This window comes from Carcharhinus amblyrhynchos, chromosome 7 (assembly GCF_965287045.1).
Source record: "Carcharhinus amblyrhynchos chromosome 7, sCarAmb.v2.hapA, whole genome shotgun sequence".
Classification (NCBI taxonomy): Eukaryota; Metazoa; Chordata; class Chondrichthyes; order Carcharhiniformes; family Carcharhinidae; genus Carcharhinus; species Carcharhinus amblyrhynchos.
The window spans coordinates 9,132,323-9,157,086 of record NC_137330.1 but is presented as its reverse complement, the minus strand read 5'-3'; the positions used below and the strand labels follow the sequence as shown (position 1 = coordinate 9,157,086).

Sequence of the window (24,764 nt, the reverse complement as noted above, 5' to 3'; positions counted from 1 at the left end):
CCCGGAAAACCGCTCCCTGATTGGCTATCAGCGCGCAGCGCCAGCCGTGGCTTTCCATTGGTCAGTTCAACCTGCTATCTGCCTTCCCATTGGTCGGATGGTTCCATGGCCCGCCCGATTGGTCGGACGGCCCAGGGGCCTGATTGGTTACTAACCTCCATTGTGGCTTTCGATTGGTCGCTGCAGAACGGTTTCCTGTTCACCCATTGTTCGGGCTCTATCATGTGATTGGCCGGGAGCAGGGAGGCCGGGGAGGGAAGCTGCGCTGCGCATGCTTGTTAGTGCAAGGGAGGCTGTAGTGCGCATGTCTGTTAGTGTGGACGGAGCTGGCCTAATGGAGGAGGAGGATTTGCTGCTGGCGCTGCAGCTGCAGGCGGCCTGGGAGGAGGAGGCGGGTGGCGCTACCGGCCTCGCTCCGGCCCGGCCGCCGGCTCCCGCCTCGGTGGTGGATGAAGAGTGGGAGCTAATCGACCCAAACCCCGACCTGCACGGCCTCTTCCTGCAGTTTAACGAGCTGTATTTCTGGGGCCGCTTGGCCGGAGTCGAGGTTCGCTGGAGCCCGCGGATGACGCTGTGAGTAACGGCCCGGGGCTGCAGGCTGCTCCGCTGTCACTGCCGGGCCAGCCGGGGGCGGGGAGGCAGAGAGCTTCAGCGGGGATGGGCTCCCCGCTCGGCCTCGGCCCACTCATTCCAAATCCCCCCATTCTCTCCCCACAAACTCTTCCATTTTAACATAGGCCAAAGGAGCCTTTTATTTAATGTTTATTCTATAAGATTGTGCTGCAGACAGTGCTGCACTCCCTCAGTGCCCCATTGCAAATGTGCTCAAATCTATAATATAGTTTAAACTTTATTAACTAATGTCACAAGTAGGCTTACGTTAACGCTGCAATGAAGTTACTGGGAAAATCCCCTGGTTGCCACACTCTGGTGCCTGTTCGGGTACACTGAGGGAGAATTTAGCGTGGTCAGTGCATCTAACTAGCACGTCTTTCAGACTGTGGGAAGAAACCGACACAGAACTGGGAGAACGTACGGACTCCGCACAGTGACCCAAGCCAGGAACTGAACCTGGGTCCCTGGTGTTGTGAGGCGGTAGCCGTGATGTGGAAATGCCGGTGTTGGACTGGGGTAAACACAGCAAGAAGTGGGATCTTGATGTCTGTGTCAATATATACTGAGACGACAGTGCTAATCACTGTGCATACATGCTCAAACTGCAATATTCCTGCAATATTGGGGGTGAGAGCATTATAGAGTGAATCAGGAAGTGGTGCCCTGATGCCTTTTAGCTATTTCTGTGGGGAAAATAATTCTGTTTTAGTTGAAGTTGGAAATTTTGACTCTTTCACCAATTACTTTGTTTTTGTCTTTCACTAAAATGTGTTTGCTGACTTAGAATTATAGAGCAGTACAGCACGGAAACAGGCCCTTCAACCCAACTGGTCCATGCTGACCTTAAAGCTCTCCCAGCTAGTACCAATTGCCTGCATTTGGCCCATATCCTTCTAACCTTTTCTCATTCATATACTTATCAAAAATGTTTTTTAAATGTTGTTATTGAATCTGCCTCAACCACTTTCTCTGGCAGTTCGTTCCATACACGCATCATCCTCTGTGTGAAGAAGTTGCCCCTCAGGTTGCTTTTAAATCTTCCCCTCTCATTTTCAATTCCCCCACCCTGGAAAAAGGACTGAGTTCATCCTATCAATGACCCTCATGATTTTATACACCTCAATAAGATCACCCCTCATTCTCCTACATTCCAAGGAATAAAGTCCCAGCCTGGCCAACTGCTCAGGCTCACTAGTCTTGGCACCATCGTCATAAATCTTCTCTGCACTTTTTCCAGTTTATCAATGTTTTTACTACAACAGTGTGACCAAATTATACAATACTCTCAAATGAGGCCTCGCCAATGACTTAAACAACTGTAACATGATGTCCCAACTCCTATACCTAATGTCTTGACTGATAAATGCCTTGACTTAGCTGCACGGGAGGCCATGCTAAAAATTGTTTTGCCCGTTGACTGTTTTTTACTAATATCTTCAGTGCTGCATTAATTAGTGCTGGCCCATTGTGGATTTGTTGCAGTTGTGCGGGGGTGTGCTCGTATGAGGGGCAAGGAGGCTTGTGCTCCATACGCATCAGTGAACCTCTATTGAAGCTGCGACCCAGGCGAGACTTGGTTGAGGTATGTGTTGAGCAGCATACAGTACCATATTTTCTAATGTTTCGCTGCTGGTTGGTAAGGGTGAACTGACTTCGATTCCAGCACGGTCTGGACTCTCTCTGTTCGGGCATTAAATACGTTTGAACCATTTCTGTGGCTGTGGGCCTGCTGTAAAAAGAACACAAGTGAGACATTCAGCCTCTCAAATGTTCAGTTCGATAGTAGTTGTTTGATGATTTAATCCTTTCAGTCTAGGTACCGTTGTGGTGATTCTGTGCCTTATTGTTCCTAAATGGGGACTTTGTGGTGTAAGGCTATTTGAGAATCAAGGTCCACTTCTGATGCTGATGGGAATAACGGAGGGTGGAAAGTGCATTAAACTTCACAGTTTCATCTGGTTCATTAATGTCCTTTAGGGAAGGAAGCCTGCCATCCTGGAGTCACTGGTCTGGCCTACATGTGACTCCAGGGCCACAGCAATGTGGGTGACTGTCAACTGCCCTTGGGTAACTAGGGATGGGCAATAAATGCTGGCCAGCCAGTGATGGCCATGTCCTGCAAATGATTAAAACAAAAGTACTTTGAGTTCAAAGCTGCCCTCAAATTTTAAATCAATAGAAGGATAAATTCTCAAATCCAATTCCAGACTTGAGAAAATGGGATGCATCCAAACCATATTCATGCATGACTGGGATGGTTTATTTCTGTAACACAACTCATGCTTATGTCCCATTAATGGATAAATAATTTGGTTCACCATGCAACACTGGGGGACATTTAGAGAGAGTTTTGCAAGTGCTTTATAAATGCAGTTCTTTTTATGTACATCCCTGTAGCTGTTTGAACCAAACTGAATTCCTAGGCCAATTCTACGTCTTGCCACCTTCAGGGGCTATTTATTAACTTGTGCTAGCAGCAGCGCAGAGTACATCATGTCCTGCTGGAATGTTTGATTTCTGTCTAACTTCAGTCTGTAACCTTCATCGCTGTTCCTGGACATTTATTTGTTCAAGGTAGGTGTTTTGAATTAAGTATGTGTGAAAATACAAAAGGATGGTGAGTGGGGAAGGGCAACGAATTTGTGTGTTGAGTGGTGCCAGGTGAGAGGGAAAGAGATGGTAGGGAACCAGTTGTTGGTGTGTTTCCTGTTTGCATGTTGGGGCATAATGGTAATGTCAGTGATCTAGTAATCCAGAGGTCCAGCCTAATGCTCTGGGACACAGGTTCAAATCCTACCACAGCAGCTGGTGGAATTTAAATTCAAAATACATCTGGAGTTAAAAGTAATAGTGACCATGAAACCATTGTTGATTATCCTGCAAACCCCTCTGGTTCACTAATGTCCTTTAGGGAAGGAAATCTGCCATCCTTACCTGGTCTGGCCTACATGTGACTTCAGAGCCACAACAATATGGTTGACTCTTAACTGTCCTTTGAAATGGCCTAGCAAGCCTCAGTTCAAGGGCAATTAGGGATGGGCGACAAATGTTGTCTCATTCCACCCACATTCCATAAAAGAATAAAGAAAAACATTGACTGTTTCTTTAAGATGCTGATTTCTTGCTTGTTTCTGGATGTGTAGTATGCAGGTTAGTAACAAGCTCCTATACCTCTTTTACCTGGTGTTAGTTAGATGTCAAGCCTGTTGTATCTAATTTGTGAAAGGTCTGATGAGTAAAATGTGCACCATTCTGAAGCAGTGATATTAAGATTGATTCCGGGGATGAAAAGGTTGACATATGAGGAGAGATTAAACAGTTTGGGTGTACTTGCTAGAATGGATGGCACATGGCGCAGTGGGTTAGCACTGCTGCCTCACAGTGCCAGGGACCTGGGTTCAATTCCAGGCTTGGGTCACTGTCTGTGTGGAGTCTGCACATTCTCCCTGTGTCTGTGTGGGTTTCTTCTGAGTGTTCCAGTTTCCTCCTACATTTCAAAGATGTGCAGGTTAGGCGGATTGGCCATGCTAAATTGCCTTATAGTGTCCTGCCATGTGTAGAGTAGGAGGATTTGTGGGATAAATATATGGCATTATGGGATAGATACTGGATAAGATAAAAAGGTGTACCGGTCATGACTTGATGGACCGAATGGCCTCTCACCGTAGTGATTCTTCCAAGATCTAGGAGGATGAGAGGGGAATCTAATCGAGGTATATAAAATTTGAAAAAGGATTGATGAGTAAATGGAGACCAAATGTTTCCTCATATGGGGCAATCTAGAACAAGAGGTCAGAGAGTACAGGTTGAGAGGTGGTAGATTTAAAACTGAGATGAGGAGGAACAACTATTCACAGAGGGTGGTGAATTTGTGGAAGTTGCTGCTCCATAGTGCAGTTTCAAGAAGGAGATAGATATATTTCGCATAAAACAGGTAAAGGGATATGGGGAACAGGTGGGGAGGTGGATTTGAGAGCAGGAGAGATCAGCCATGATCTGATTGAATGCCAGAGAGACATTTGTCTACTTCTCCTAATTCTACGTTCCTATTAAATACAAGGTGGGATGCCAGGTTTATTCCATTAATGTCTGTGCTTGTAGCTTGTTGGCTTCTGTCTTTTTATGCTACTCAAGACATCATTGTGTCAGATTTGGTTTGTTGTGTGGTTTTATTAAATTGGCGTCACTACTGTTAAAGCATGCATGCAGCTGTTTAAATCAGTTTCACTCTTGGGGGTGTTCCTGCGGGATCCTCCCAGTCTAAGCACTACTGGCTATTGGCGGTCTTCAATACAGTAGGAGGATATTGCAATGCTCCAGATGTTGAACATTCGCTGCGAAACATGTCAAACTCTTCATGCTTTTGTTTCCATTCAGGGAAGAGGCTGTTGTTCTGCATTCACGTGCCTGCTGTGAGCAGGAAACCTGATTGGGTAGATTGAAGTTTCACCCTACAGATTGGCGGTTCTGAAAGATAGAGGCTGGGTTGCATGTGCACGTGTAAAGATTGTACTTGATCCAGGGGTTTGGCTGTAAATTTCCCTGCCCACTTTGCCAATGGATGTCAGGGCTTGTTTGAACTTGCAGTCACTGAATGATAGTTAAAGGTTTAGATAGCTAGCAAATTACATATTTACTGGAGTGCAGGGATATAGAGGTACTGCACTCTGTAAGACAAAAATAGATATTGGCCATCTGTTGTGGAAATAAAGTCCTTTTTTTTGGTAACTGTTTATCATGTAGAGGAAACTTGTGTACTGTGCACTTAGTGTGTGGAGTTAGATATTTCTTAAATCCCTCAATCACACACTGTTGTTTATTCACATATGAGGAGGGTGTATTCCAGACAATTGCAACCACAGGACCAATTAAAAAGTCTAACTGGAAATAACGAAAATCTCAAAACCCAAATCATGGCAATCATCACAAAGATGATTGGGTTCACACAGGGGTAAGAGTGAAGGGGATGATGGCACATTGACCAGTATTTAAAACCTACAGCTGTGAAAATGCATAAGTGACTCTTTTTTCAAAAAGGTGTTGAGTTGTAAAGTCACTTGAATTATCAACATCTGAATGAAAGTCCATCCGGTCTGTTTGTTGTTGAGGTTATGCATCACAGAAGGAGACATTCATGGCCCCAGCATCCAGGGCCTCCTGATTCTGTGGCATAATCATTTGTTCGTTCTGCAGTTTCCAGGGGGATGACAAAAAATCTGCTTAAAATCTTCAGGTAGTGAAAAGACGAGAGAATATCTGGAAAACTAGGTTCTGACTATCATTAGACTTAAATTTCCAAAACGTGCTCTGTATTTTTCTAAATTATGGGCCAAAGACTTAATTTTCTTAACTGGGTGGGGCAGGATACTTTAATCTTTCGCTTATACAGATATTTTGTCACAAATATGGGATTGGTTTGTTAACAGGAAGGAGGGAGGGATAAATGTGTTGTTTTTGGGTTGGCAATATGTGACAAGTGGGTCAGTGCTGAGGCCTCAACTATTTATAATGTACATCAATGATGTGGATGATGAGACTGAGTAGGAAAATAAAGTGAGGAGAGTGTAGAGACTTTACAAAGGGATATAGATAGGTTAAATGAGTGGGCAATGTTTGGCAGATGGCACTGTGTGGGAAAATGTGAACTTGGTCCACTTTGGCGAGAATAGAGTAGCAGCATAATATGTAAATGGAAGAAGATTGCAACACTGTATGATATAGTGTCCTGATATGTGCATGAATCACAAGAAGCTAGAATACATGGACAGCAAGTAGTTAGGAAGGTGAGTAAAATGTTTTTTGCAAGGGGAATGGAATATAAAAGTAGGGAAATTTTACTTCAGTTGTACAGGGTGTCGGGGAGATCTGGTGCAGTGTATACATCTTGAGTCTCATTTGAGAAAGGATACAATAGCCTTAGAAACAGTTTGGAGAAGGTTCAGTGACCTGATTCGTGGCTTATCTAATGAGTTCAGTTTGGGCCTGTTTCCACTGGAATTTGGAAGAATGGGAGGTGATTGTATAAGACCCTGAGGGGACTTGACAGGGTGGATGCTGAGAAGGTCTTTCCCTTTATGTGAGAGGCTAGAATGGGAACACAGTTTTAAAAGTTAGGGACCTCCCATTTAAGATGTATATTTTCTAAATTTGTATTTTAAAAAAATCTGAGGGTCCTATGCCTATAGAACTTACCCCAGAGAGCAGTGGAGACAGGGTCATGGAATATTTTTAAGTCTGAGTTGTATAGATTCTTGGTTAATTCATTGGCTATGGAGGTGGGAAGGAAAGTGGACAATAAGATTATTCATGTATGTCCATTTGTATGCATTTGTACTCAGACTATTTAAAAAGTGTAAACTCTGAATCAGCGTCCACTGATGGCGGTTTCATGTTTAAAGTTTGTCCTTTGTGAACATTCTTGGAAGGCTAACCAAACAAAACCGAGTAATCTCATCTGTTTTTGTGTTGTCAATAGACGCTGCTACATGAAATGATCCACGCCTTGCTGTTTGTCACAAATAATGACAAAGACCATGAGTCCCATGGCCCTGAGTTCTGCAAACACATGAGGAGGGTCAACAGGATGAGTGGAGCTAAGGTGACCGTAAGTACCCAGAGGGAGTTCTGATCCATATTTATTCTTTAGCTAACCGTGCCAGTTGTGAATGTTTAAGTCGTCTCTGACCCCTCTATCTGTCTGTGAGCTGCTCCAGCTGTGCAACCATCTGAGTTCTTTGTGCTTTCTCAACTCTGACTCGTGTACAGCCCTGATTTCCATTGGTGAACATATCTTCAGCTGCCTAAGCTCTGGAATTCCATCTCTAAGCACTGCTGCCTCTCTTCCTTTTTCTCTCCATTTAAGATGCTCCTTGAAATCTCCCTCTTTGACCAAGATTTTTGTCATCTGGGAGATGGTTATGGTTGTTGGAGGTCAATCCAGCAGAAACAGTGTTCCAGACACAACCACCCTCAGCTGCTTCATCAATGACCTTCCGTCCATCATAAGGTCAGAAATGGGCGTGTTACTGATTGCACGATGTTCTCCATTCATGAGTCCTCAGATACTCAAGCAGTTCATGTTGAAATGCAGCAAGACCTGGACAATATCTGGGCCTGGGCTGACAAGTGGAAATAATATTTGTGCCAAACAAGTGCCAAAGACTATCTCCAACAAGAGAGAATCTAACCATCTCTCCATGACAGTCAATGTAATTACATCACTGAAACCCCCACCATAAACATGTTGGGCATTACCATTGACCAGAAACTGAATTGGACCAACCACATAAATACTGTGGCTACAAAATCGGCGCAGAGGCTGGGAATTCTGAGGCAAGTGACCCACCACCTGACTCCGAAAGTTTGTCCACCATCTAGATGGCATAAGTCAAGACTATGATGGAATATTCTCAGCTTGACTCCAAAAATCTGTCACCATCCAGAACAAAACAGTCCGCTTGATTGACACCCCACCTGCCAACTTCATCATGAATGTGTACGATATATTAGAGGTGCTTCAGCAATCCTTTGACAGCACTGTCCAAACTTGCAACTTCCGTCACCAGGTTCCCACCAAGCCCCACACCATCCTGACGTGGAATTATATCATTGTTTCTTTCCCACTCAAAATCCTGGAACTCCTTTCCTAACAGCACTGTGTGTACCTTACTGCATGACATTGCAGGTAGACTGGGTGGTGAAGGAGGCACTTAGCACACTGGCCACTTTCAGGGCATTAAGGAAGGAGCTGGGACATTGTTACAGTCGTTTTAGTTGTTGGTGAGGCCATTCTTGGTGTACTGTGTGCAGTTTTGCTCACCCTGTTATAGGAAAGATATTGATAAACTGGAAAGAGTGCAGAGAAGATTTACAAGGATGTTGGCAGGACTAGTGGGGCCTGGGTTATAGGGAGCGGTTGGCCAGGCTGGGATTTTATTCCTGGGAACGTAGGAGAATGAGCAGTAATCTTATTGAGGTTTATAAAATCATGAGGGGCATTGATAGGATGAACGCAGTCTTTTTCCAGGGAAGGGGAATTGAAAACTAGTGGGTAGAAGTTTGAGGGGAAAGATTTAAAAGGGGCCTGTGGGACAACTTCTTCACACATAGTGTGGTGTGTGTATGGAATGGGCTGCCAGAGAAAGTGGTTGAGGCAGGTTCAATAACAACATTTAAAAAGCATTTTTGATAAGTACATGGATGGGAAAGTACATAGAGGGATATAGGCCAAATGTGGGCAATTGGGACTAGCTGGGAGGGCACCATGGCTGGCATGGACTGGTTGGGCTGAAGGGCCTGTTTCCGTGCTGTATGACTATGGACTGTAGCAGTTCAAGAAAGCAGCTTTATATCACCTTCTCAAGGACAATGGGGATGATGCAACAAATGCTGGCATGAAATGACTTTAAAATTGCAGGTTGTACATTTAATACTTAAAAACTTGAGTTAAAGCTCCAACTTTTGATAGTTGGTGCAATTTATTAAATGCTGGGAATGGACGTTATTTAATTTAATTGCACTTATAATAATTTATCTGTAGTTGTGGGGTTTGGAACTCTGCATGTGTGCAGGTTTGTTTAGTTTAAACAGCACGTTTTGCAACAGGTGTTAAGATGAAAGTGCTTTGTAATACTTTGCTGGTTTAATGACTGAATTGTTAAAACTATCTTTATGCCTTCACATTGGCCACAAGTGAAACCACAAATTAACTGATAGATACGCAGTTTCATTTTTTCAGTGTTAGAAAAGCGGGTTTCTTTCAGATTTATCACAATTTCCACGATGAGGTGGATGAATACCGACAACACTGGTGGCGCTGTGATGGGCCCTGTCAAAAGAGGCGGCCATACTTTGGTTATGTTAAGCGGGCGATGAACAGAGCACCGTCGGATCGCGATCCTTGGTGGGCTGAGCATCAGCAGACTTGCGGTGGAACCTATACCAAAGTCAAAGAGCCTGAGAACTACAAGGCAAAGAAAGGGAAGCCATCAAAACTGCCACAACATGGAGGTAATGGGTCTCTGGGTGGGTGGCAGCATCAACAAAATTTATACTGTCTGACAGTGTGGCAGGGAAGGCAATGGCCTAGTGGGATTATCACTAGATCGTTTATCCAGAAACGCAGCTAATGTTCTGGGGATCTGGGTTCGAATCCCACGGATGGTGGAATTTGAATTTAATTTTAAAAAATATGGGATTAAGAATCTACTGACAATTGTCGATTGTTGGAAAAACCCATCTTGTTCACTAATATCTTTTAGGGAAGGAAATCTGCCATCCTTACCTGGTCTGGCCTACAAGTGATTCTAGAGCCGAGGCAATGCAGTTGATGCTCAACTACCCTCCAAGGGCAGCTGGGAATGGGTGATAAATGCTGGCCAGCCAGCGATGCCCACGTGCCATGAATGAATAAAAAAAATTGTACTATCTGACTAATGGACCAATATAATTGTGTCCAATTTAATTGCAGCATTTTTTAAAACTTTACTTTTCAGACAGTTAGATCTCTATAGACAATTACATGGGTAAGACGGGTAGAGAGGAATGTGGGCCAAACTAGCTTATGGGTTTTAAAAAAAAAAGGGGGCGGCATGGACAAATTGGGCTGAAGGGCCTGTTTCCATGCTGTAAACCTCTGTCTCTATAACACTATCTGCTTATTCATTTTAAGGGAAAATGATTATGGTTACTGTGAATAAAAACAGATGTTCTGTTTCTGGTTTCTTATTTTCAGAGTTTAAAATGGTGTTCAGCTGGTTTAACTCTTGTGCTTGGGATGCTAAAATGTTGAACTTGCCGACTGACCCATTATTTTGGATTGATTGATATCAATGGTGAATTTAACCCGGAATCTCATCAGGACTGACTGCTGGAATTACTGTAACTCACCACGTCTCTGTGCCAACACATGACAGAAAGAACACAGAAGTTAATCTGAGATTTGGTTTATGGGATTTATTTCGTACATCTTTGTCCTTTTTCTTTTGAGGTCCTTAAAAATAACTCAAAGGTCTAACTGGTTTGACTCCTATCTCCAGTCTCGTTCATACTGCTTGCTGTATTTTTTAGCAATTATCCAGAAAGGACACTAAATCGAGGCACTGTTTTCCATGTGGCACACTATATCCCATATATATGTTTAAGGGACCTGATTCTCCTGTCTGCAAGCTACCTTTCTCATAGGGCTGGCCCACCCCTCAGAGCATTGATCTAAGTGTGGGACAGAAATCACATATAGACCCAGACTGGGTGAGGATGGCAAGTTGGTTTTCTGCTCTAAAGGAAAGTGGTTGTTTCCAACAAACCCGCTTTTTAATTACAACATTTTTAAAACTTCATGTAAAATTTATTGTGAGACTAGAACTCTCATCTCTAGATCTTTAGTCCATGCCTCTGCATTATTAGTTCAATGACATAACCACTATACTACCAGGGCAGCACTTTTATCATGTTGACCATGGTCATTGCAGGAAGGTTTTATCACCACCTTAAGGGCAATAAATGCTGACATTGCCAGTGACGTCCATATCCTGAGAATGGGAGCAATCCCCACCTTAACCCTGATGTATTCCATCCTGCATTCCACTTGAAGGGGAAAAAACAGACAATTAACCTATTCCAAATAAGGATTATGTGTTGGACTGCCCAAATCATAAATACAGGCTGTTCAAATTGACACATGAAACAGAACTCCAAAGCTGAAGATGTCCAGTCATAATGAGTTGTATTAGCCACAAGAAGTATTGGAGGGATGAAATAATGCCCTGATTGAGGAAACTGCAGATCCAAAAACACTGCCGTATCATGCTCAATGCCCAATTTCACTTGTTCGTTTTCATGGGAAGCATATCCAACAATGAACTGTTTGATTCATCAGTTTGAGGATCTTGCTTTCCTGCTTTAGGCAGTCCATCACAACGATCTGATCTGTTAACTGTTCTCCAGGCGTTCCTGGGATTCCTTTGCCTAATTGTTATTGTTCTGTAATATCCATATCTACAAAAGATCCTCTTGCCCTCATTTGCCCAAGTCCAGTATCTGGGTGATATTGAACATGGCAATCATTGAATCTTCTATTGAACATGCCATTTGTCTGCTGCTTCCACAGGAATTTTTCCAAAGCAGCTTCCCAAAGGAAATCTGAGATCTGAACCTCAGTTAGTGGCAGGAGTCTAACTATATGTCACATGCTGGAACTAACCAGCAATTCCAATGCTAACACTGAACGTGGGATCTCTAAATTGACTTTTTTTAACTTTTTGTACTGGCTGTTAAAGTTCATGATTAATTCTTCCATAGAACCACCTTCTGTCTTTCAAAATCTATCAAAGGCTTGTAAATTTCATCCATCAGGACAAATATCCATACTGTTATCAATGTCTAGCTAACCATCACCTCAATCTCAATGCTTTGCTTCTGATTTTTACTTTTGGTAAGAGGCAACAATGCAAGGCTGCACCTTGTTTCCTCCATAATAGGAATGTAACCCCTGTCTACACAGCCACTTAAATCTTCCACTGATTTGATTTCATTTATTATTGTCACATAGAATTATAGAATCCTCCTTCTGGCATTCGACCCTTTGAGTCTGCACTGACCAGAATCCCACCCAGGCCCCATCCCCATAACCTCATGCATTTTTAGCCTAACTAGTCCTCCTGCCACTAAGGGGCAATTTAACATGGCCAGTCCACCTAACATGTATGAGGATACAGTGAAAAGTATTGTTTCTTGCACTATACAGACAAAGCATACCATTATGGAGTACATAGGGGAGAGGGAAAGGAGAGGGTGCAGAATGTAATGTTACAGTCATAGTTCGGGTGTAGAGAAACATTAGCTTAATATTCTAAAATCTGATGGCAGCAGGGAAGAAACTGTTCTTGAGTTGGTTGGTGCGTGATCTCAGAATTTTGTATCTTTTTCCCAATGGAAGAAGGTGGAAAAGAGAACGTCTGGGTGTGTGGGGTCCTTGATTATGCTGGCTGCTTTTCCAAGGTAACGGGAAGTGGAGACAGTCAGTGGATGGGAGGCTGGTTTGCATGATGGCTCTGTTTCAGAGTCTGAGAATATTGTGGAGGGTAATCATATCTTGACAATTTATTCACGCTTTTTGCCATTTTCCACAATGTCCATAGGATTGTAATCTTTCTTGTGATGGAAAGAAATTTCCCTAGTCTTCAACCTTTAAGCAGCTGCTACTTTGTTCTATACCTGATAGTCAGTTGGTGAAGAAGAAAACAAGGGCCAATATTTACTGGGATTAGATTCATTTAAGACTGAAACAGTACAGGTATATTCCTCCTCTCACAACCCACATTTGCTGGTCATATATATGCTGTAGTAATCATACAATTAATGCCTCCACTAGTTTTATTAAACCTCCATTGTTACAATCAATATAATGCACAATCTATAGCATAATTTACACAAAACTGAAACTAATGGTGCAGATTGATGGCCAGTGATTTCAATAATAGTTTGTAATACCTTGTATTTTATTCCCTGAAGACAACTGCATGGCCTCGATCTCAATGCTTTGCTTCTGATTTTTACTCAGTAAAAATGTGACCAGCCAAAGTCAGTAAGCATTTATCTTTTGTCCTCTTTTGATCAGATAAATCTCCAGCTGTGGACATTCGTTCAGTCATTCCGTTCAACGGAAAAGGCCATGTCCTCGGAGGCAAGAGCTTGAACTCACCACGCACGCCCTTGGGGAGGATTCCTGAGAGCAGCAATTTGCTAAGTCCGCGCTCCCAGTTTGTTTCCCAAGGTCATGAACCAATATCTCGGCCTGCTGGATCTAATCAGCAGAGAACTTCTCTGCCGGCTGCTGCAAGTTTGTCTGAGCCTGTCCGCTTGGGTGCTGGATCGCCCACGGCCCTCACAGGGTGGCTGTTGAAAAGTCCTAGCAACCGTATCGGTTCAGGAGCTCCCAAAAGGTCTGTCAGCAACACTGAGGCCTTTATCAGTATCAATGGCTCACCTGTTAAGATCAGCAGGAAAAAACCAACGAACTCTGCAAAGGTGACAGTGCCTAAAAGTAGCCAAAAAAGGCCCAGCTCTGAACTGCACAGGAATCCTCAACAGTCTGGCTGGTCTGCCACTGGCAAGAAAGTTTGCACTGAGCTGTCCTTCCCTGGAGAGTCGATCATTCGCGCCTTTGAGAGATCACCGGCAGACAGACCGGGCAGCCAATCTGTTACAGCTGGCATGTCTGGTGAGGCAGACTCCCATAATTGGCACAGCTGGAATGGCATGGGATCACAGATGGGCAGCCCAGCTGGCAATACCAGCACCAGCTGTGTGCCTGTTAACTGCCCTGTCTGTCAGTCTGCTGTCTTGCCATCTGAAATTAACCAACACCTGGATTCCTGTCTCCAGTGACAGTTTGAATGTGAAGATGTGGATCACGAGCTTTATTTCAATGTTGTCAATGTCAGTTAAAATCTCCAGGAAAAGGGGTAGGTTAATATTTACGCATTTAAACCCTCCCCTCTTATGCCCCTCTGTACTAACTGTATATCTTAGTAAGAAGTTTAAAGATAGTTATATTTATTTACTCAATGTAATTATTTCTGAAAGATGTTGCCAGTGAAATTTAATGAATAATGTAAACTATGCTTTTACACTTTACTGCAGAACATTTAATATTATGCAGATTTTGTAACCTTTTCAATTTGGAAAATACTTTTTAAATTATGCACTAATAAAGTTGATTGTTCTGATTCCAGATTGATGTATTTGGAATATTTGAATTGAGGATTGGTTGCAAAATTTGATTTGTAATCCCTCAGTTAGATAATTGATCAACATGTTTATAATGAAGGGATTCACAGATGGTTTCTCTGGTAAGTATCGAGAATAAAGCCATAATGAAGCTGCAAACAAAAGGCCTTCTTGCCCACGCAGCCTCTTCCACATTTACATTTGGGTGGGAAATATCTCTTTGATTCATCTAGGTCAGGAGATCACGCTGGCCTTGTTTAGTATTTACATTATTACTATCATTACCTAACTTTGGTTAGAGCCCCCCAGCTAGAAACAGGCTTGGCTCTTGCTACAGAAAGATTTCAGAAAGTCCAGTGTTCTATTTTGGGGGTTTGGAAAACCATCACCTGAGATTTGGCCTTGGAAATTGAGATTCCTGGTTCTTCCCAATTTGTTAAAATGGTGTCCCAATTAGTTATTACAATTAATTATTCCCACCTGTTATAGAGCAATTCACCCCATAGTCCATGCTTGAGTCTAGATTCCCATCTCATCACGATAACTAAGGTGCTTTATGATGGTCTTATGCTTTTCCTTCTGCACTCTTCACACAGACTGAATATCACACCATGTGGACACACTATTCCACTGAGGCCTAATCAAGGTCATCTCCAAAGACAAAATTGGATGTGTTGACTGAGGGTCAGTTGTGAATGCACTCAACATTTTGCATCAGTGTGCCCATATCTTTGTCTTCAACTTTATTATCTTTCTTTGAAGGGTATATGTATGTTGAGCATTTGTTCTGGTTTGTGTATAGCTTGCTAAATAAAATGCCACTCCCTAGTCAGAAGCCCAATTCTCCAGCCCATCCAAGATCTGCCTGCATTGAGTATCCTAACACCTAGGCAGATCCTAGTGTCAGCTGCAAACTCTCGAGCTTCCGATGCTACCTCTGGATCATAAAAAATAAACAGCAGTGTTCCCATCACACATCCCACTGCGACACTACTTGTAACAAGTCTCCAAACAAATCTGTGCCCTTCCAACCAGTTCTCAATGCAATCAACAATACCAAAGAACCTGCTTGTGCAGTGCTTTGTCATAGCCTTGTGAAAAGACTAAGACCATGTCTAATTGGTTTCAGTCATCACCATCTTAGATTTAGACTCAGTCTGTCCAGGAAGTTCAAAGGATGTGCTGATTAGGTGCATTAACCAGGCTAAATTTGCCCTCGGTGCACCCAAACAAGTGCTGGAGTGTGGCAATTGGAGGATTTTCACACTAACTCATTAGCACTGCAATGTTAGCCTACTTGTGACTAATAAATAAACTTTACTTTTGCACATGGGTTAGTAAATTTTGGAATTCTCCCAAAAGGCTGTGGATGCTGTAAGGTCAGTGTGATAGCAGTATAGAATTGAGAACTGTACAGTAAACAGCACTGAGGTTATCCACGCAGTAGTGGAGAGACAGTGGATAGTGTTGTGGGGGGAGGGGGGTCCCTTCATTAAACAGATCAGGGTGCCCAGATCTCATGTTGCAGGTGTATTTTGGCACCACTGTTCCAGCTGGTTGTGATCCTCACCAGTATTTTGATGCAGTTAAATCAGGCAAGAATTGCCAGCTGTGAAACTGAATTCCTCAACTTTTCTCACCTGATCCAATGCTGTGCACTTAATGGGACAATTCCAAAGACAGAGCTCTTGCTTCAAACATTATACATTGCTGCATAGTTTCACAGCCAAGAGAGTTCTTTTGGTTGTATGTTTCTTTCTGATGTAACTTGAGGTGGAAAAAAAAGTGGCTAGAAAGGTAATGTTAACATAGAAAATGTCAATGACAAGTGACAAAATCTCTTGCCAGTACCTGGGCACTTGCTGAGATTGCTTGTGAGACAATGAGGCAGCTTATTGTATTATTCTTGTTTCAACATGTTCATGAAGCAAAACGCTGATACTAAATACAAAGTTAAAAAGATAAAAATGTAAGTACGAGGTAAATGGAGTGGTGTTTATTGCAAGGGGAGTCAAGTATAAAAAGTGTTGCTACAGTTGTTAGCACTTGAATGAGACCTTTTTTTGCAATATTGTTGCTTCAATTTCCTTAAAGGATATAATTGTATTAGAAGCAATTCAGAAGTTTCACTTCGCTGGATGAAGAGACCATGCAAGAAAATTCAGATGTAAGCACAAATACCTCAAACTATGAATAAATGCAAATTACTGCAGATGCTGGTATTTGAAACCAAAAGAGAAAATGCTGTAAAAATGTCAGCAGGTCTGGAAGCATCTGTACGGAGGGAAAAGAGCTGACACTGAGTCCAGCTGACCCTTAGTCCAGCTGACCCTTTGTCCAAAGCTTTGACAAAGGATCATCTGGACTTGACAGGTCAGCTCTCTTTTCTCCTACTGCTGCTGCCAGACCTGCTGAGATTTTCCAGCATTTTCTCTCTTAACTCAAACCATGAAATGAAAACCCTTGGGCACGGCATACTAAACCAAAATTTAAAAAAAAAACAAGGTGACTACAATATCAATAAAATGCATGTTTTGATTAGCACTGTTAATTTATTAAGGGACGTTATACATCCAAACAAACATACTTAGTTTCTTTAACAAACTGATTTTCATAGAACAGGTTTTTCATTGAAACAGTTGGGTTTCATTATACGGGAAAAAAAATGACTTCACTGGCGTGCCCATCACCCTATTTCATGGGAAACCAATTTGAGGTGACCATGTGAAGCTACTGCCCTCAAGTCTTGAGGGATCACATGGCCTCCAGAAGTTATCTAAGTGTGTGCATGTAAATCCTGGAGTGACTAAAAATTCAGAAGTGATCCAATTGTTGGAGTGACCATATAACCTGTAATTTCGAGTGACTACATGGCCCTTTTTCAGGAGTGATCAAATTTTTGGAGCAATTATGTAACTCTATTTCAGAAGCAATCCAAAAATTCAGTGACATTATCACACTCCCTCACTTCTGGAGTAACCACATATCTGCTCAACCTCCTAACATTACAGTTCCAATACTGGAGTGATTTCTCAGATGTATATAGAGATTGACTATGTCATCTTGTTTCTTCACATCCTCAGGATTACTAACAGTTGATACATCCACTAAACTGGCCTTAACTGAACAGGAAGAACTTTGCATTTGGGACATTTTCAATGGCTCTCGTATGTTTCATATGTCATGGGACGGTGACTGATAAAATTGTTTAAAAGTAGACTGACATTTGCCACATGAAGATGAAATATGAGACTTCCATTTGCTTTTAGATGGAATTCCAAAAGTATGAATATTGATGATTCCCACTGTCTAGATGAGGTTAAATCACTGTCTTTGCTATTTCTGCATTGCTAAAGCTTCTGTTGTTGCATTATCTTGTATACTAAGTACAAAAGTTTAAAGGAATTTATTACTCAATGATTCAATTTCCATTTGAATTGGTCTTTTAACATTGTAAATGATGTGAAACTCCACCATTTGTCAATTTAAAAACAGAATTGGACTGAAATATGAATCAGGAATTTTTTAAGCCGGTATTACTGTTTTACTTTGGCTGTTTAAGAAATTTCAACAGGAACATTTTTGCCCACAATGGTATCTCAGATGTCTCTAGCAATCCCTGGATTTATATATGGGCATTCAAAGAAATTAAAATAAATGTGATATTACTCTGAGACATGAAAAACTGAGCTGTAAACTCTTCCATTTAGGTTTTGTTGGACTTGTAACTGTGAAAACTGTTAAGAACACATTTCGGTGCTAGGATGAGTATATTAATGTTTACATGTAACAAAATCGCCACTTGCACAACTTAGTTTTCTTTAAAAAAAGGGAAAAAGATACCATAGGTGAAGGCAATTCAAAGCGTAAGCATTAAGAATTCATCATTACAGGGACTTCCTGCTGTTTGGAGCAGAGCAATAATTCCTGACCCTGGACTCCCAAGCCAGCAGTCAGCTCACCATTCATTTCCTGTGCCTTTTCCTTCCAATGGGCTGGGTTCTGGCACCCAGGTTTCATGGATGCAAAAAATAAAAGATCTTCCCACCTGCCACCAGAGGAATGGAGGTGCAGCTGTCCTGGAAATTGCCACACAGCAACTTGCCTGCACTCAAAGCCTGGCTGCTGTTGCATTTTTTACTGGAATGGTGGGTGCTGCAAATAAAAATCACATGGTTACAGGGCCTTCTAAATTACTACAGAATTATACAGCACAGATCATTCAGTTCATTGTGCCTGCATTAGCTAACTTCAATGAAACAAAAAAGACTGAAGTCTAACTTTACAGAAAGTCTAGCATAAACAGCTTTTCTAAAGTGATGGAGGTGCATCAAGAAATCAAACCTCACCCACCAGGTGAGAGTGACTTGAGTTTGAACCTTTATATGAAATGTCTGCATACTGCAGTTACTAAACTGACCCCCTACAGTGTGTCAGGAATTGGGCGAGGATAATGTAATAAGCTGCCTCAAGTATAACATTTAGCGGAACACAGCATCACACCTAAATCAGGTCCTACACTAGAAATTCAAAAAGGTCAAAACTGTCTCCAATCCAAACAACTATTCATCAATGACAGAGAAATTCTACTTCATATCCTTGAGCTATGCAGAGTCCTGGTTATACCACAGCTGGAGTAGTTCTGAGTACCCTGCCTTGGAAATATGTTCACAGAATCTACAGTGCAGAAGGAGGCCATTTGGCCCATCAAGTCTGCAACAATCCCACCCAGCCCCACATATTTATCCTCCTAATCCCCCTGACACTAAGGAGCAATTTATCATGACCAATCAACCTAACCCACACATCTTTGGGAGGGAACTGGAGCACCCGGAAGAAACCCACGCAAACACAGAGAACGTGTAAACTCCATACAGATAGTCACCCGAGGCCAGAATTGAACCCGAGCTCCTGGTGTGAAGCAATAGTGCTAACCGCTGTGCCAGCTGTGCAGACTCAACAGGCCAAATGGCCCTCTTCTGCACCATAAATTCTATGAATATTGATGTGAGGGATTGCAGAATAGATTTAGCAGAATTGTACCTCGCCTCCAAGGTTAATATTACACAAATTAGGGTTCTTTTTCTTGAATTTCGAAAGCTAAGGGATGAATTGAACAAAGTTTTCAAGATATTAAGGGGAACTGATAAGGATGCTAGAAATTATTTCTGCTGGTTGAGGCTTTTAAAACAAGATGGCAGTCTACAAATTAGCCCCATCAGAAATGAAATTAGAAAGCGCGACTATAATTAAAGGATGGTAGAAGTTTTGAACTCTTCCACAAACAATAATTGATGCTAGATCAATTACTAATTTTAACTTGAGGGATTGACAGATTTTAATTATTCAAAGATATTAAGGAATTTGGGAAAAGATGAATGTACTGAATGACAAAACTGGCTCAAGGGGCGAATTGGCCTACTCTAATCCTATGTACATGTTGCCACATATGTGAAATGTCACAAATCTTTAACATTGTTATTCAAAGAGAGATTAAAAAACAAAAATCTTTGGTGTGAAAGCAAAAATTTGGCCCTCCTTACCTAACATGTTCGCCACCCTAGTGACAGCTTGCTTATTCACCTTATAGACATTGCCATTAGCTCTGTAAAGGATCAGACCAATGTCAGGTTAGATCTTCGCAAAGACACCGCACATTCTCAAGTAGTACTGTTCAAAAGTAATGTGTTTTTCTAATACGTACATCTTCAGTTTCTCCATGACACCGAGCCGGACCAAAGCAGACAGTGCGTTTTTCTGCATATCCACCGAAAGAACCTCATTATGTTTTATGGCACCTATGTTTCAGAAAGATTCAGATTATAATGGAAATAGATACACAATCCTGCTTTAATACACTCATCATCTCCATGAGATGACTCACCCTTTAACCAAGAACTTGTTGTTGTTGTTGACAGATTATTATACTAAGTCATACTCAACAGTGAAACACACTTTGTAGGCACGTGAGCCATTTTGTTTTGATTCAAATCAGCCTGGACAGCACAGACACAGGTAATTATACTTGGCCAGTATGGGGATCGAACCCACGACCTTGGCATTATTAGCACCACATGCTAACCATCCAAGTTAACCAGCCACAACAGACAAGGAAACCAGAAGGTGCATCCACAGTGTCGAGCTCCCTATAATTGGTAATCTCACCAAACAAAGTCTTTCACACTGGTGCACTTGAGACCAGGCACATTAATTGGCTTTTTAAGGTATCTGTCCTATCAGTACCTAAGGTGTGCTTGAGAAGAACACTGCAGTGAAAGCCAACACATCTCCTTCCACCCAACAGTCACCCTCAGCACAATTAAATGCAACTTAAAAACACACTTTTAAATTGTAGCCACAAATGAAACTCAGGTTATCATTTTCCCTGTTGAAGGGGAAATCCAGATCTTCCAGGGCCAACTAAAAGGAAAATCACAGTTGAAACAAACATATTTTAAGGTGAAATACCTGTTAAAATGTTTTCTGCTGCATAGCTTCGTATTTCAGAGATAAACTTCTTCTCAGTAAAGGGGTCAGAGAATTCTGTGCATTGCAGATATTTGCAAATAACCTGCAGATAGAAATATTTCTATTTAGAGAGAGAACTGTGAGATATTTTTTAAATTTAAAAATTGTGAATTTGTAGTGGATCAGAAGACTGTTTAGCATAAAATAACTCAACCTCATATTTTAAAAACTAGTATTTAAGTTGCAAGTCAAACTTTAAAATATAGCAAAAATAAAAAATATTAAAGTTGAAAATATCTTTCCATGTCATAAGACTTGCAAAACCTACTATGGAGCACTACAGAATAATTACATTAGTAAGTGCTGTATATTCCAGCATCTTTAAGGATTCATTTAAATCTTTAAAAATCTTATTCTTTTCTCAGAGTCACAAAGGCAATGTGCAGAGTGAAAGGAGCAAACCCTAATCCATCTCCTTGCCTGCTCCAAAAACACCAATACACATTCAATACACATTCAGCGACATACTAGATCCAAGAATAGTCAGAAGATTGCAGACTGCACAGGTGGGCAATAACCCTACACTTTCATCAATACAAGAAGGCAGCACCATCTCAGGGTAAGTCGAGATCAGTAATAAGCCTGGAAAGCATTGAACACCATCTGAAGTAAGTTAACAGAGATTGAATGTTGCTGCTGACATTAACCTTGGAGAGGAGAAAAGCTGGGGAGAAATCTGACAGGGGATTCAAAATTATGGAGGGACCCAGGCAGAGTAGTTTGAGAAAAACTGTTCTCACTGGTGGAAAGATCAGGAAAAAGGGAGCACAGATTCAAAGTAATTGGCAAAAGGAGCAATGGTAACATGAGGAGAAACATCGTCAGAGAGTGGCAAGGAGCTGGAATACACTGCCTGAAATTCTGATGGAGGCAGGTCCAGCTGAGGGGTTCAAGTGCACATTGGATTATTACCTGAAAAGGAAGAATGTGCAGGGCTACAGAGGAAAGGCCATGATGTAGTACTGGGTAAACTGCTGCTTAGGACAGCCAGTGAAGACATAATGTGTCGAATGACTAACGAATCTGTGATTCTGTAACCCCACGCAGTTAATGCGATTAACACAGATCTGTGTTATTGGTATAAAATAAGGGCAGTGTTACAGATAGTACCAACTACCAAAAAAAGAACAGGTTGGTTTCACAAGGTGAAGTGGGTTTGTTTTAGTAGCATTCAGTTAATTGGGAAAATGATCTCTCAGTGTTAACAAAGCTAAGCCCCTGGTTAGTTCTATTTGGGGCAGTGAGTATTGTGAACTTAAGGAAAAGGATGGATAATGTCAACCGCTGCAGAAATAAACTGTGTAAGGTGTAAAAACGAGACAGAATTCTAAGTGAGGAAATAGACACAAATGGATCAAAGATTAATCATCATTGGCTGAAGCCAAATGAGAAAATAAAAAACATTTGACATGCAGTGTATAAAGACTGAGCAACTCCTTAAGCTGATCCTTTCTTAATACATGGGAAGCAGGATGTTGAAAAACCAGGTATGCAGCAGAGCAGGTATGAACATTACGTCTTTATTGGGAGGTCTTATGTTGAGAAGTAGATAGCAATGACTGAAACTAACTTAAATTATTGAAACTCTGGCAGATTCTTTTGGTGATATCCATATAAAGACACGTAAGAATGAGGAAATTGGACATGCTAAATTGTCCCTTAGTGTCCAAAGATGTGTAGGTTAGGTGGATTAGCCATGGTGAATGTGTGAGGTTACAGGGATTGAGCAGACAGGAGGGCTAGGGTGGGATGCTCTTTCAGAGAATTGATGGACCAAATGGTGGCTTCTCTGCACTTTAAGGATTCTATGCTTCTATTAACCATCATGCAAAATATGGGGGAAGAATGTTACAGGGAACATGGTAATCACATTTGTATCTGTTCTGCTGTAGAAAGAACATAAAACCTATTTGACTTGAGAGACATGACCTTTTAATTCCAGATGACTGAGTGTGGGCAGACATGTTCACATACAAATTGGATGAATGCTAATCTGTAATTAGGGATGTTTCTTTGGCTCCCTGTTATCCTGGGCACATTACATTTTTCTCTTTCACACTCATTCTCAATCCTTTCTTTAAATAACTCCTGTTGTGACTTATATTTGCATTGGTTCGTGTTATTGCCTAGTAAACATTGGGAAAGACTACTTTAACATCACTGGAGCTTGTGAATTTATCCCAGTATTGGTGCTATTTCACATTATGTCAGCACCTGCCTTTACAGCTGTTAACGTTGGCTGTGGCTCAGTCAACATCCTGGTCACAATTTATCCCTGAATCAACATCACTTAGATTATTTACTCATCATTATCATATTGTTTGTGCCAGTTTGCTCTATGCAACTTGGCTGCCGTATTCCCTACATCAAAACAGTGAATGCACTTCAAAAGTCACTTAATTCACTTTGCAGCACTTTGGGATGTCCCGAAATTGGAAAAGGTACTGGAAAAATGTCTCATGTTCGAAAAGTGATTACTCACTACCCTGAGTGAACACGTTTTGGCTGACTTGTTCGCTTAATTCTAACTTATACATTTTTAATAGGAGAAGCAATGGCCTAGTGATACTATGGCTGGACTACTAATCCAGAAACTCAGCTAATGTTCTGGGCATCCTGGTTCAAATCCTGCCATGGCAGACAATGAAATTAGAATTCAATTTTAAAAAAATCTGGAATTAAGAATCTACTGATGACCATGAAACCATTATCAATTGTTGGAAAAACCCATCTGGTTCACTGATGTTCTTTAAGGAATGAAATCTGCCGTCCTTACCTGGTCTGGCCTACATGTGACTCCAGAGCCACAGCAATACGATTGACTTTCAGCCGCCCTTGGGCAACTAGGGATGGGCAATAAATGCTGGCCCAGCCAGTGACGCCCATGTCCCACGAATGAATAAAAATAATACAGTAAGTACCACAAGGTACAATCATTGTTGCAATAACTGTTGCAATTATTTCACAATATTTGATGAATATAAAAGAGATTATGAAAAACCAGTGGAACTTGTTTATGATTTCTTTATGACAGGATATTTGAATGTGACCACAGAAATCTAAAGGAATCCAATTTAATTATTAGAAGTATCTGGCTCTCAAGCTGAAAAAAAAAGTCAAAGGAGAAGGAATATATTGTGAACCTTAAAAAGTAAAATTAAATATGTCAACAGAAAATTCACCAGCTGACCTGATAACCTTCCAGAAAAGGTCTGAACATGTCTGACAAAAAGGAAATGGTGACGCTGCCCTTCTCAGAAATGTAGAGGTCTGTGTGGGAGCCCTGAATGGCACTGCTCTTCACCAGCAAGTACAGCCCTTCATCAAAGTCCTGCAGTGAAACAAAATAGTGACAATACTAAGCTGAGGCACAGAATCTTGATCACAAGTGAGCAAGACAAGAGGTCACCCATGACAAAATCTGACTCTCAAATTCTGTAATTTCACAGTTAATCGTTTAACATTCACCGTATGTAAATGTTTAAAAGACTTTGCTATTACATTCTCAAGTTCTTTTGTGAGATCTTTTTTGCAGTAAGTAACTCAAACCTACAAGACAATTTAATTATAACAACAAAAACAGAAAATACTGGAAAATCTTAACAGGTCTGACTGCATCTGTGGAGAGAAAACAGAGCCAATGTTTCAAGTCTGGATGATCCTTTGACAGAATTGCCAGCTCTTTGTTACCTCTGTTCTTTGTTTTTGGATTCCAGCATCCGCAGTAATTTGCTTTTACGGGATTGTAATTATCAGGGACACGATTTTCCCAGCCTGCTGCGCTGCTCGAGTAGTCATGATGTGGAAATGCCAGTGTTGGACTGGGGTAAACACAGCAAGAAGTCTGACAACACTAGGTTTAAGTCCAACCGATTTATTTGATAGTAAACTCA

The 24,764-nt window shown here is 41.5% G+C and overlaps 2 protein-coding genes across 7 annotated transcripts in view; one reads left to right on the top strand and one right to left on the bottom strand.

Annotated features, from left to right (window-relative positions):
* The first annotated feature begins 280 nt into the window (after nucleotides 1-280).
* Nucleotides 281-24,150, top strand: sprtn (SprT-like N-terminal domain). 6 transcript variants are annotated; one of them, XR_013886975.1, is made up of 8 exons: nucleotides 281-573; nucleotides 2,098-2,197; nucleotides 7,091-7,219; nucleotides 9,378-9,624; nucleotides 13,232-14,078; nucleotides 20,262-20,358; nucleotides 21,237-21,430; nucleotides 24,045-24,150. XR_013886975.1 is itself a non-coding variant. In XM_080191915.1 (5 exons), the coding sequence occupies exons 1-5, from the start codon at nucleotides 305-307 to the stop codon at nucleotides 13,999-14,001; spliced, it is 1,515 nt and encodes a 504-aa protein (XP_080048041.1). In that variant the 5' UTR covers nucleotides 281-304; the 3' UTR covers nucleotides 14,002-14,347. The 6 variants fall into 6 exon arrangements, 1 of the variants encoding a protein (XP_080048041.1); XR_013886973.1 differs by having other exon boundaries at nucleotides 23,906-24,055; XR_013886974.1 differs by lacking the exon at nucleotides 20,262-20,358 and having other exon boundaries at nucleotides 23,906-24,055.
* gnpat (glyceronephosphate O-acyltransferase) overlaps nucleotides 16,861-24,764 on the bottom strand; it is a 35,235-nt gene continuing 27,331 nt past the window's right edge. Inside the window, exons 12-16 of the mRNA XM_080191914.1 lie at nucleotides 24,062-24,202; nucleotides 20,812-20,914; nucleotides 20,048-20,141; nucleotides 19,887-19,948; nucleotides 16,861-18,498 (exon numbers count right to left, since the gene is read on the bottom strand). Of these exons, the coding sequence (XP_080048040.1) occupies nucleotides 18,455-18,498; nucleotides 19,887-19,948; nucleotides 20,048-20,141; nucleotides 20,812-20,914; nucleotides 24,062-24,202 (444 nt within the window). The 3' untranslated portion in view covers nucleotides 16,861-18,454. The remainder of the gene's footprint in view (nucleotides 18,499-19,886; nucleotides 19,949-20,047; nucleotides 20,142-20,811; nucleotides 20,915-24,061; nucleotides 24,203-24,764) is intronic.

What these genes read in the sequence shown, in the direction of transcription:
- sprtn (XM_080191915.1), top strand. Translation starts at nt 305, where the DNA reads ATGTCTGTTAGTGTGGACGGAGCTGGCCTAATGGAGGAGGAGGATTTG. An exon ending in TGGAGCCCGCGGATGACGCT is followed by an intron (nt 574 to 2,097) that starts GTGAGTAACGGC and finishes GATTTGTTGCAG; the next exon opens with TTGTGCGGGGGTGTGCTCGT. An exon ending in AAAACTGCCACAACATGGAG is followed by an intron (nt 9,625 to 13,231) that starts GTAATGGGTCTC and finishes TCTTTTGATCAG; the next exon opens with ATAAATCTCCAGCTGTGGAC.